Raw genomic sequence first — 12,845 nt, forward strand, 5'->3', positions numbered from 1 at the left:
ATTGTATCTGCCTCTACCTCTACTCCTGGCAGCCTGTTCCAAGCACCTACCACTCCCTGTGTAAAACATTTAGCTAAACCAGTTGCTTGTCTGTGGATTGACGTGAATGTATCCAATCTAAATTAGCAAAACCATAACTCACATGAATTATTTATTAAGAAACTAATTGATATTGTCATGACCTTTGTGGCCCCATTCTAATTGTCAACATAGAAGGGCTTCTCAACTGTTTGCAAGATGCTCGGGCTCAGTTCAAGTTCCTTAATTCTGTGGAATGGTTGGTGGTTCGTTATATTGTATTATTTTAAAATAATTATCACATGTTTACCAAACTGAAGGATGGTAATGCTTTGAACATTTACAGATATTTTCCAGAAGTGGATGTGCTGTCAGATTGGCAATTTTATTCGTCAGTTGCTATACAGTTGTCATGCCACGTAAAATGAGAGCCAGAAGTTTAATTCCAATACATTACATTCAGGCACCTGTGTTAGCTACCTAGGGCAGGGAATAATCACATATTATTATGCATACCTTCAATTAAGGGCATTGTGAGGGAGGTTCTGAAGATGTAGCTAATGATCAACTTCTTTTAATCTTATGTTTTATTAAACAATGATATGTATTTAATAAGTATTTCAAATAAAACTTCCAAAATTGTCTTACCGATTTAAAATCAAACCATTAGCTTTGAAAAATAATCCCAATTTATTTTGATTCAAGTAATTAACATACTTAATGCTGATTCACTCAATGTTGTTCAGTTGGACTCTGGAAAACATCAGAAGGATTTGTCTCGCATTGAGACTTACTGATTGCACACACAGACTCCAATCTAATAATACTGGATAATTGTCTCGTACTAACCGGTGTATTCATTACGTCTCCCAGTGACTGGAGAGAATGTGCGGCTCAGCTGGCAATCGGTATGAAATAGGGATAGCCAACTCTTGCAGGGAATGGTCCAAATCTTGTTCCGAGCAGTATTGATGATGGAAACCTCTTCCACGTACCATGCCTGCCGTTTTTCCAGACCATCATGCTGTGCAACAAGATATATGTTTACAAACTTGGAATGAATATCATCAATAACCAAAGCCAGGTCCGTGTTAAAAATTGGACAATGTAAGGAAATGGTGGAATTAGAGCTTCAAAAAAACCATGTTGCAGGGCATAAAGGCATAGATTTCCAGCACTTCCTCTCAATGTTGGTTGTGATAGTTAATGGGTTTTGAGGGGATAAGCCTACATTTTCAGATTTTTAAGCTACTGGTCCCTTTGACAACCAGGTTTCTTTAGGATGTGATACAATACCTGGCATTCAGTAAATGATCTTGTGATCAGGTTGATAAACAGTAGAAGGACAAAAAAGATCAACATATATTAATTATAGGTATGCGATTCTATGTTCAAGTGGCTAAGCTTTTAGTTTGGAGAACAAGCTGCTGCCAAAGAGAAATAACCTCTCTAATATCGAGCTCAATTGGAATTTTGTGTGTTGGCCAATATTTTTTGACCAACTTGACCGCTTGTTAACTGAAGGATTCCATGAATAGTTTTGCTAAGAGACAGAGAATGGGAGGAGAGTTTTAGGTGCAAAACTGCAGAGTTAAAGATTATTAGAGCTTAGGAGAATTCTAACCTCAGTTGGCTAGATTTAGATTTAGATTTAGATTACAGTGTGGAAACAGGCCCTTCGGCCCAACAAGTCCACACCGACCCGCCGAAGCAAAAAACCCACCCCTACCCCTACAATTACCCCATACCTAACACTACAGGCAATTTATTATGGCCAATTCACCTGACCCTGCACATCTTTGGATGGTGGGAGGAAACCGGAGCACCCGGAGGAAACCCACGCAGACACGGGGAGAACGTGCAAACTCCACATAGTCAGTCGCCTGAGGCGGGAATTGAACGCGGGTCTCTGGCGCTGTGAGGCAGCAGTGCTAACCACTGTGCCACCGTGCCGCCCACAAAAAATTTATTTAAGACATGAGAGCTATATTTAAGACATGAGAGGAACATCTGTTGAATGGCGAATTTCAACCAAAGAACAGTTGGAGGAGATTTGAAGGGAAAACCATGCTAGAAAATATGCAAGACTCAAGTGATCGCATCCCTTTTATAAATCTGAAAAATTATACTCCGACAGAATGTTAATCTTCCAGTGTTTGATAAGTGGCTGACTCAAGTTTGTTGGGATGATAGCTGATTTGGTTCAAAGGATAATGTAATTTAAAGAGTTCAGTTTAGATTATAGATTAGGGACATTGCAAACGGCCTCAAGATCACAGAGTCATACAGCACAGAAATAGACCTTTGATCCAACTCATCTATGCTGACCAGGTTTCCCAAGCTAAACCAGTCCTGTTTGCCTGCATTTAGTCCATATTCCTCTAAACTTAATCAAAATTCATGTACTTATCCAAATGTAATTAAATGTTATCATCTTACCTGCATCTACTACTTCCTCTGGCAGTTCATTCCACATATGATCCACCTTCTATGAAAAAGTTGCCTCTCAGGTCCCTTTTAAATCTTTCTCCTTAAACCTTTAACATTATGCCCTCTAGTTTTGAACTCCCTTATTCTAAAGTAAATACTCCCCTATTCTTATTGGCTGTGATCTCTGCTGGAAGTGCACATATGTGAGCAGGGCTGGACTAAACTATGAGCGATGTTTCCTGAACAGTCAGACATCTTGACAATACTCACTGCACTAACTCATAACAGAGCAATATACACTATGGAAAATAGTCACTCGGGCAAAGCATTGAAGGTTTTATGAAAACTGTGTACAAGATGGTATGTCACCAATCAGGAAATTAGACCCATATGCAATCTGGGCAGCAACTTGGCAGAGTGATTGACTTTTGTGCCAATCTGTGCCAAGGATATGCATTTGCTAAATTCAGCACCCGCCCACATTCAGTTTCAATCAGCGGTTTAAGGGGGCAAACTCAACAGACACCTGTGCAATTTAAACTTGTTGCTTTGCTGCAGTGTCCTTTAGCCAGAGCCTGGATAAGGGAGAAGATGACCATGAGGCATTGTGAGTTGGCAACAGCTTCTCTTGGGGTCACAAATACATCATCTTTGCTCCTTCTGACAAACAAAAACAGAAATTTGGACTGTCATGAGGCCACTTTTCTGCAGCCCTGAGTATTTGCAATCTTGTTTAAGGATCATGGATAAGGTTTAATAGAACCCAATAGCCTGAGGGATATGATAGAACAGTGGTTATGTTGCCAGATCAGTAATCCACCATTTAATGATTCAGAGACATGAGTTCATAATTCCACAATTGCAACTGGGGATTTTAACTCAATTATTTAAAGAACTCTGGAGTAACAGCTTGTTAGTAGTGACCAATCTCCAATCAATTGATCAACAGGAAAGAGAGCCTCAAGCACCTCTTCCTTACCATAACGTATATGTCCACAGGCAACAGATCTTTCCATGCTCAAACTTGATACAGTAACCACAATAACCGTAGGGTTCAATGGAAGCAAATACAAACAAAAATTATAACTTTCTCTCATTCGTTCATCGGATGTGAGCACAACTGGCCAAGCCAAGCCAGAGGAATGGCTGAGGATCCTGGGATTGTATTCATTGGAGTTTAGAAGATTAAGGGGAGATCTAATAGAAACTTACAAGATAATATATGACTTGGAAAGGGTGGACGCTAGGACGCTAGGGCGGCACGGTGGCACAGTGGTTAGCACTGCTGCCAATGATTCTTATGTGGGATATGGGCATGACTGTTGATGGCAGCATTTGTTATATATGGCTTGGAAAGGGTGGACGCTAGGAAATTGTTTCTGTTATGCGAAGAGACTAGGACCCGTGGACACAGCCTTAGAATTAGAGGGGGTAAATTCAGAACAGAAATGCGGAGACATTTCTTCAGCCAGAGAGTGGGGGGGCCTGTGGAATTCATTGCCACAGAGTGCAGTGGAGGCTGGGACACTAAATGTCTTCAAGGCAGAAATTGATAAATTCTTGATGTCACAAGGAATTAAGGGCTACGGGGAGAATGCGGGTAAGTGGAGTTGAAATGCCCATCAGCCATGATTGAATGGCGGAGGGGACTCGATGGGCCGAATGGCCTTACTTTCGCTCCTATGTCTTATGGTCTTATTGTCCATCCTTTAATGCCCAGAGGACTGTTAAAGGTCAGTCACATTGCTGTGGGTCTAGAGGCATGTCTAGGCCAGATTAGGTAAGGACAGCAGTTTGCTTCTCTGAAAGAGATAAGTGAACCAGAAGGGTTTTTTCCCTGACAACAGTTTCATGGTCATTATTAAACTCTTAATTCCAGATTTTTAAAAATTAATTAATTCAAATTCCACCGTGGCAGGATTAAAACTTAAGTGCCTCGAACATTACTTGGGTCTCTGCGTTAACAGTCCAGCAATAATATCACTAGGCCACCACCTCCCCAATTGTGAAAATTGAAAGGATTCAGAAAAGATTTACAAGGATGTTACCAGGGTTGGGGAATTTGAGCTATGGAGAGAGATTGAATAGACTGGGGATGTTTTCCCTGCAGCGTTGGAAGCTGAGGGGTGATCTTATAGAGGTTTATAATATCATAAGTGGAATGGATAAGGAAAACAGACAAGGTCTTTTCCCTGGGGCAGGGGAGTCCAGAACTAGAGGGTATAGGTTTAGGGTGAGAAGGGAAAGATTTAAGCGGCAACTTTTTCACGCAAAGGGCAGTGCATGCATGGAATGAGCTGACAGAGGAAGTGGTGGATGTGGTACAATTGCAACATTTAAGGGCATCTGGAAGGGTGCATGAATAGGAAAGGTTTAGAGGGATATGGGCTAAGTGCTGGCAATTGTGATTGGATTAGTTAGGATATCTGGTCGGCATGGACGAGTTGGACTGAAAGGTCTGTTTCCATGCTGTACATCCCTATGACTATAATAATGACTCTATAAAGTTGTTTTACAGAAGTACCTCTAAAGTGATGCTTTGGAGTTCCCCAATTTCTGGTCCATAGACATTAAACGTGTGAGATGATCCCATTCTGAATTGAAAGGCTACAGGCTTCTGAGATTTAGTTGATACATTCGTCTTGCACAGATGTTTCTTGTTCATTTTTCCTTTTGATCCTTTCATTTGAAGGAAAACCTTGCAAAGATGGAACACAATTAACTATTTTCCAAATTCCCATTAAGATTAAAATTCAAGTATTGTTCTTTCCTCCTCTGTGGACTATTTTCAGAATTAAACAGTATCAAACATTCACTGGTATGTGAAGACTTCTTTCCATTTGTGAATAGCCACACGTAGCTTCCTTTCTGAGGGAATCTATTTTCCTCATACTCCCAACCCCTTGCCATTTTCCTCTGGCCTTTATGTGGCCTAATGCTGCTCAGGTTGCCAAACTCACTGAGGTTAGAGTCATGGAGTCACAGAGATGTACAGCTTGGAATCAGACCCTTCGGTCCAACCCATCCATGCCGACCAGATATCCCAACCCAATCTAGTCCCACCTGCCAGCACCCGGCCCATATCCCTCCAAATCCTTCCTATATACCGATCCAGATGCCACTTCCACCACTTCCTCTGGCAGCTCATTCCATACATATGCCACCCTCTGTGTGAAAAAGTTGCCCCTTAGGTCTCTTTTATATCTTTCTCCTCTCACCCTAAACCTATGCCCTCTAGTTCTGGACTCCCCAACCCCAGAGAAAATACTTTGTCTATTTATCCTATCATAACTTTGTAAACCTCCATAAGGTTACTCCTCACCCTCTGAAGCTCCAGGGAAAATAGCCCCAGCCTGTTCAGCATCTCCCTATAGCTCAAATCCTCCAACCCTGGCAACATCCTTGTAAATCTTTTCTGAACCCCTTCAAGTTTCACAACATCTTTCCGATAGAAAGGAGACCAGAATTGCACACAATATTTCAACAGTGGCCTAACCAATGTCCTGTACAGCCGCAGCATGACCTCCCAACTCCTGTACTCAGTACTCTGACCAATAAAAGACAGCATGCCAAACACCTTCTTCACTAACCTATCTCCTTGTGACTCCACTTTCAAGGAATTATGAACCTGCACACCAAGGTCTCTTTGTTCAGCAACACTCTCTAGGACCTTACCATTAAGTGTATAAGTCCTGCTAAGATTTGCTTTCCCAAAATGCAGCACCTCGCATTTATCTGAATTAAACTCCATCTGCCAATTCTTGGCCAATTGGCCCATCTGGTCAAGATCCTGATGTTTAGATTTAGATTAGATTACAGTGTGGAAACAGGCCCTTCGGCCCAACAAGTCCACACCGACCCACCGAAGCGAAACCCACCCATACCCCTACATTTACCCCTTACCTAACACTACAGGCAATTTAATATGGCCAATTCACCTCACCCTGCACATCTTTGGATGGTGGGAGGAAACCGGAGCACCCGGAGGAAACCCACGCAGACACGGGGAGAACATGCAAACTCCACACAGTTAGTCGCCTGAGGTAATCTGAGGTAACCTTCTTCACTGTCCATTACACCTCCAATTTTGGTGTCATCTGCAAACTTACTAACTGTACCTCTTATGCTCACATCCAAATCATTTATGTAAATGACAAAAAGTAGTGGACCCAGCACCGAATCTTGTGGCACTCCACTGATCACAGGCCTCCAGTCTGAAATACAACCCTCCACCACCACCCTTTGTGAAAACCCTTTGGATTCTCCTTAATTCTATTTGCCAAAGCGATCTCATGTCCTCTTTTTGCCCTCCTGATTTCCCTCTTAAGTATACTCCAACTGCCTATATACTCTTCTAAGGATTCACTCGATCTATCTACATATGCTTCCTTCTTTTTCTTAACCAAACCCTCAATTTCTTTTGTCATCCAGCATTCCCTATACCTACCAGCCTTTCCTTTCACCCTAACAGGAATATACTTTCTCTGGATTCTTGCTATCTCATTTCTGAAGGCTTCCCATTTTCCAGCTGTCCCTTTACCTGCGAACATCTGCCCCCAATCAGCTTTTGAAAGTTCTTGCCTAATACCATCAAAATTAGCCTTTCTCCAATTTAGAACTTCAACTTTTAGATCTGGTCTATCCTTTTCCATCACTATTTTAAATCTAATGGAATTATGGTCACTGGCCCCAAAGTGCTCTCCCACTGACACCTCAGTCACCCACCCTGCCTTAACAGTAGTCAAGTTTTGCACCTTCTCTAGTAGGTACATCCACATACTGAATCAGAAAATTTTCTTGTACACAATTGTTTCTCAATTTCCCTCTGACGATTAGGGGGTCTATAATACAATCCCAATAAGGTGATCATCCCTTTCTTATTTCTCAGTTCCACCCAAATAACTTCCCTGGATATATTTCCAGGAATATCATCCTTCAATACAGCTGTAATGCTATCTCTTATCAAAAACGCCACACCCCCTCCTCTCTTGCCTCCCTTTCAATTCTTCCTGTAGTATTTGTATCCTGGAACATTAAGCTGCCAGTCCTGCCCATCCCTGAGCCATGTTTCTGTCATTGCTATGATATCCCAGTCCCATGTTCCTAACCATGCCCTGAGTTCATCTGCCTTCCCTGTTAGGCCCTTTCATTGAAATAAATGCAGTTTATTAGTCCTACCTTGTCCCTATCTGCCCTGACTGTTTGACTCACTTCTGTTCTCAACAGTCTCAGATTGATCTCTTTCCTCACAATCTCCCTGGGTCCCACCTCCCCCCCACTAGCTTAAAGCCTCCCGAGCAGCTCTAGCAAATTTCCCTGTCAGTATATTACTCCCCTTCCAATTTAGGTGCAATCCATCCTTCTTGTACAGATCATTTCTACCCCAAGAGATTTCAATGATCCAAAAATGTGATTCCTTCTCCCATACACCAGCTCCTCAGCCATGCATTCATCTGCATTATCTTCTATTCCTACCCTCACTAGCTCATAGCACCGTGAGTATTCCAGATATTACTAATCTCAAAGACCTCCTTTTTAAATTTCTGCCTAACTCTCTGTAATCTCCCTTCAGAATCTCAACCTTTTCCCTTCCTATGTCATTGGTTCCAATGTGGACAATGACCTCTTGCTGGCCCCTCTCCCCCGTGAGAACATTCTGCACCCTCTCTGAGACATCCTTGATCCTGGCACCAGGGAAGCAACACACCATTCTGATTTTTCGCTGCTGGCCACAGAAAAGTACCTTGGACTAGAGAATCCCCTAACACAATTGATCTCTTGGACCCCAACATGCCATTTGTTGCATTAGAGCCAGTCTCAATACCAGAAACTTGGCTGTTCGTGCTATATTCCCCTGAGAATCCACCACCCCCTTTATTTTCCAAAACAGTATACCTGTTTGAAATGGGTATAGCCACAACACACCTGCACTAGGTGCCGACCTCTCTACCTTTCCTGGAGTTAACCCACCTATGTGACTGTATCTGAGACTTCCCCCCTTCCTATAACTGCCATCAATCACATATTGTTGCTGATGCAAATTCCTCATTGCTTCTAACTGTGTCTGCAACCTATCCATTCGATCTGATAAGATTCTCAACCAACAGCATTTATTGCAGATATAATCCGCAATAACCCTTAAACTCTCTTTAAACTCCCACATCTGACAACAAGCACATGTCACTCTACTAAGGGCTATTTCTGCTCCTTCACAATCTACAGACCCAGAAAATAACATCGTCTTATTCCTCTACTAAACAGTGCCCCGAATCAGAGGACACAGCTTAAAAATACAAGGTAGACCATTTAGGACAGAGATGAGGAGAAACTTCTTCACCCAGAGAGTGGTGGCTGTGTGGAATGCTCTGCCCCAGAGGGCAGTGGGGGCCCAGTCTCTGGACACATTTAAGAAAGAGTTGGATAGAGCTCTCAAGGATAGTGGAATCAAGGGTTATGGAGATAAGGCAGGAACAGGATACTGATTAAGGATGATCAGCCATGATCATATTGAATGGTGGTGCAGGCTCGAAGGGCAGAATGGCCTACTCCTGCACCTATTGTCTATTGTCTATTGTTAGGTTGGGATATCCATTTTAAATGGGAGATAACGTTTGGCTTTCTTCCACATACCATTCATGTCTTGTAGCACAGGATTTAAAAAGTTTGAGAATTCACAAAGTAAATGGAAAGCCTGGTGAGGAGTTTAATGTGTGTATGTTTGATTGGACAGTGAAAACTTCAGATTTACTGAAAATCTGTAGTTTATTATTCACCTTTCACTTCTGGCTCCTTTTCCTGTCCAGTGGCCAACCCTTCAATGGGGTTTTATTCAAAATAAACTCAATCACCAAATAACAAATATAAAACAAGGGCCAAACACCAACAGCCAAAAACCAGGTGAAACAAAGACGATCGTTATCAAAATAGTGTTTGAGCGGGAGATAATACACTCTTGCTTGTGGAATGACACGGTTTTCTTTGCACCAAATCATCTAATAACTAATTAAAATAAGCAACAAATTACAAGCACTGTCGTCCAAGGGCTATAAAATGAAGGAAGGGTAGGGAAAGAGGGAGGGGCTAAACTAAAATGGTGCTGGAAGGGGTAATACCGCATCCCAGGCCTGTGGTGGCCACTTTTCTCTAAAGCCTTAAGGATGTTGGCAGATAACATGTGCTTGATCTCTAAGAACACCAGGCACAGAGTCAAGCAGTCAGGAACAATGACCACAACACAGCCAAACACATATTTTCCTCTAATCAATTGGTTAGACAATTAGAAGTAAGTTATTTGGCCCCTCAACTCAGCTGCACCATTGAATAAGATCATGGCTGATCTGACATTCCTCATGACGACTTTGTTGAGTCAGGAGGTGACTTGCTCCCTGCAGAATTCCTAGATTCTCACCTACTCTTGTAGTCACAGGATTTATGTGGCTAGTCCAGTTCAACTTCTGGTCAATGGTAACCCCTAGAATGTTGATAGTAGAGGATTCAGTGATGGTAATGTAATTGAACAACAAGACTTTTTCTCACAGAGAGTGTTGTGTGTATGGGATGAAATGCCAGCAAAAATGGTATAATGACAACATTTAAAGGTATCTGAATGGGTATATGAATAGGAAGGGTTCAGAGGGATAGGGGCCAAATGCTGGCAAATGTTACTAGATTAATTTAGGATATCTCGTTGGTATGGACGAGTTGGATTGAAGGGTCTGTTTTCACGCTGTACATCTCTATGATTGTATAACGTGATGGTTAGATTCTCCCCTGTTGGAGGTGGTTATTGCCTGTCAGTTGTGTCTTGTGACTATTGCTTACCATTTACCATATTGTCCAGGCCTTGCTGCATAAGAACACAGTATCTGAGGAATTGTGAATAAAGGTGAATATTGTGAAATCATTGGCCAACATGTTCACTTTCAGCATTATGATAGACGGAATATAATTAATAAAACTACTAAAGATGGTTTGGTGTAGGACACTATCGTGAGGAACTCCTGCAGTGATGCCCTGGAGCTGAGATGATTGACTTTCGAAAAACACAACCATCTTCCTTTGTATATAACCCGGCCCTTCTCACTAGTTGAGATGAGCGCTGTTAAGTTGTAAGTGTCGATTCCTAATGTTTGTTGCACAGCAAGTCTGTCTCGCTAATACATTTCTAACTCTACGTGTTAGTACAGTAATGATTTGTGTGTGTTACAGATTCTATACAACAGGAATATTTGATTATGTTTCCCTTAAAACAGTCACCTCCTGTTTGAAACTTGATGAATCTTCCTCTAGAGGTTATTCCTCATTGTATTTTGTACTCTATCCATTCAAGATGACCCTGATAAAGCTATAGGATTTAATTATCATATAACCATAGCAACTGTGTTCTCACTCCTGTCACAATTGAGATGGGAGGGGCTATAAAAAGCTGAGTTTGCTACCCAAAAATCTCAGTTTCATCTGATTTGAGTTTGCATCTACAGATTTGATCTAAAGAAATCATGGAAACATTAGACTAACAGAAGTTCTGAAGAAGATTTGAACAAGTTTGACTCCATGGCTTTCCCATATGAATCATAGGTGTTTTCTCCTGCTTAAATCTACAATGCTTTGTGGCAGTCGATTTTCATGGCAATATCAAATGAGTCAAGATCAATTTTTTTACCCTGGAAGTCAAGCCTCAGTGAACCTCAGAAACTCTCAATGGGAGTTCAGAAAAAGATATCATGGAGTCAAATCTGAATAATATTCCTACAGTCATACCCCAGTAAAACTTGAAGAATTCAAGTGGAAAACATTGCAAATGCTGAAGAACTCAAATCTGAACATCATCAGTCACACCTCTTGGAAAATCTATAGAAGCAAGATATTGTGAAGTCTGAAGTAGTCATGAACCATGGAAGTCCAAAGGGAACCAGGCACAATAGCAGACAAATTAGCCACAATGAGAGTCCAATTGAATTCAGGCCTAATGGGCAGTCAGGTGAAGTCAGGCCCCAAATAAATTCAAGAGACATAAGCTTCCAATGTTGCCCAATAGAAACAGAGCGCTATGAAAGTTCACTACAAACAAGGTTCAATGGGAGTGCAACAGAAACAAGGTCCTGCTGGTTTCCAGTAGAAACAGGATCCTGTGGAAGATCTACAGGAATGAGGTTCCATGAAAGTTCATTAGGTACAAGGCCTCACTGCTGTCCAGTAGGAACAAGATCCCATGCAGGATCGATAGAAACAAGGTGTCCAATAGAAACAAGATGCCATGGAGGTTCAATCGAAACAAGATGCCATGAAAGTCCAATAGAGACAAGACCTCACTGGTGCCCAATAGAAACAAGACTTCATGAAAACTCAATAGAATCAGGATTCAATAGAAATTCAATAGAAGCAAGGCACCATTGGTGCCCAATAGGAACAAGATGCCATAAAATTCCAACACACTCAATGCCTCACTGGTACCCAATAGAAACAAGGCCCCATGGAAGCTCAATAGAAACAAGGTTCAATGAAAGTTCAATAGAAACAAGGCCCCATGGAAGCTCAACAGAAGCAATACTCAATGAAAGTCCAGTTGAAATAAAGCCCCCATGCTGTACAAAAGAAAGTAGATCCAAAGAAAGTTCAATGGAAATGAGATTTAATGGAAGTCCAATGGAAACAACGTCCCACTGGTGTCCAATAGAAATAAGTCCATATGGAATTCTTACAGAAGAAAAGTTTCCTTGGAATTCAGTCAAAGTGAAACCTGAAAGAAACCTCCTAACAGTTAAACCTCAGAGATGTCCTATAGTTCATTGGAATCAGGATGAGGATTTGAAGATGGGAATTTTGGATCATTCCATGACAATCAAATCCAAGAAGAGTATTGCAGGAGAAAAGTCCCACAGTAATTCTCTGGCAGTTGAGTATGCAGAAAACTTTGGAGAAGCCATGAGGGTTCAAACTCTAGACAGCTCTGTGGCAATGAATTATTATGAGAGGCCCTTTAGAATTGAACTTAATGAGGATCATATAGCAGCTAGGTCTGAAATTAGAGCAGAATCAGCCAAAACTAAAATTGGCATCACAACTGTCAAATCACATTGGAGTCCAGAAGAAGATGTGAAGAATTTAGATCTCAGTACTTATGCAGCCGTCAAGCCTCAGGGAAGTGAATTCATGCTCATTCCGGAAAAGTGTTCTAAAGACCTGAAGAACCTGAATGTGAGCACTCCTGAAGAAGTCAATTCCAATCTCTTTCTTCCTGTAGTAAATTCTCAGTGGGGGCTTGGAAACTGTGACTCTCAGGATGTTAACAGAGAAGGTAGGCTTCTGTACAATCTGGAAAATAATGAGTCAATCATAGGTAGCCCTGCAGTAATTAGATCATTTTGTTACCCTATGTTAGACCTGTTACCTAGAAG

At 41.6% G+C, this 12,845-nt stretch overlaps 1 protein-coding gene across 1 annotated transcript in view; it reads right to left on the reverse strand.

Moving 5' to 3' along the window:
* The window catches only part of LOC122562013 (lipoxygenase homology domain-containing protein 1-like), a 222,353-nt gene that overhangs the window by 170,672 nt on the left and 38,836 nt on the right, over positions 1 to 12,845 (reverse strand). The window contains exons 8-9 of the mRNA XM_043714444.1: positions 4,973 to 5,146; positions 868 to 1,042 (exon numbers count right to left, since the gene is read on the reverse strand). Of these exons, the coding sequence (XP_043570379.1) occupies positions 868 to 1,042; positions 4,973 to 5,146 (349 nt within the window). The remainder of the gene's footprint in view (positions 1 to 867; positions 1,043 to 4,972; positions 5,147 to 12,845) is intronic.

The sequence above is a fragment of the Chiloscyllium plagiosum genome, chromosome 1 (genome assembly GCF_004010195.1).
Source record: "Chiloscyllium plagiosum isolate BGI_BamShark_2017 chromosome 1, ASM401019v2, whole genome shotgun sequence".
Lineage (NCBI taxonomy): Eukaryota > Metazoa > Chordata > Chondrichthyes > Orectolobiformes > Hemiscylliidae > Chiloscyllium > Chiloscyllium plagiosum.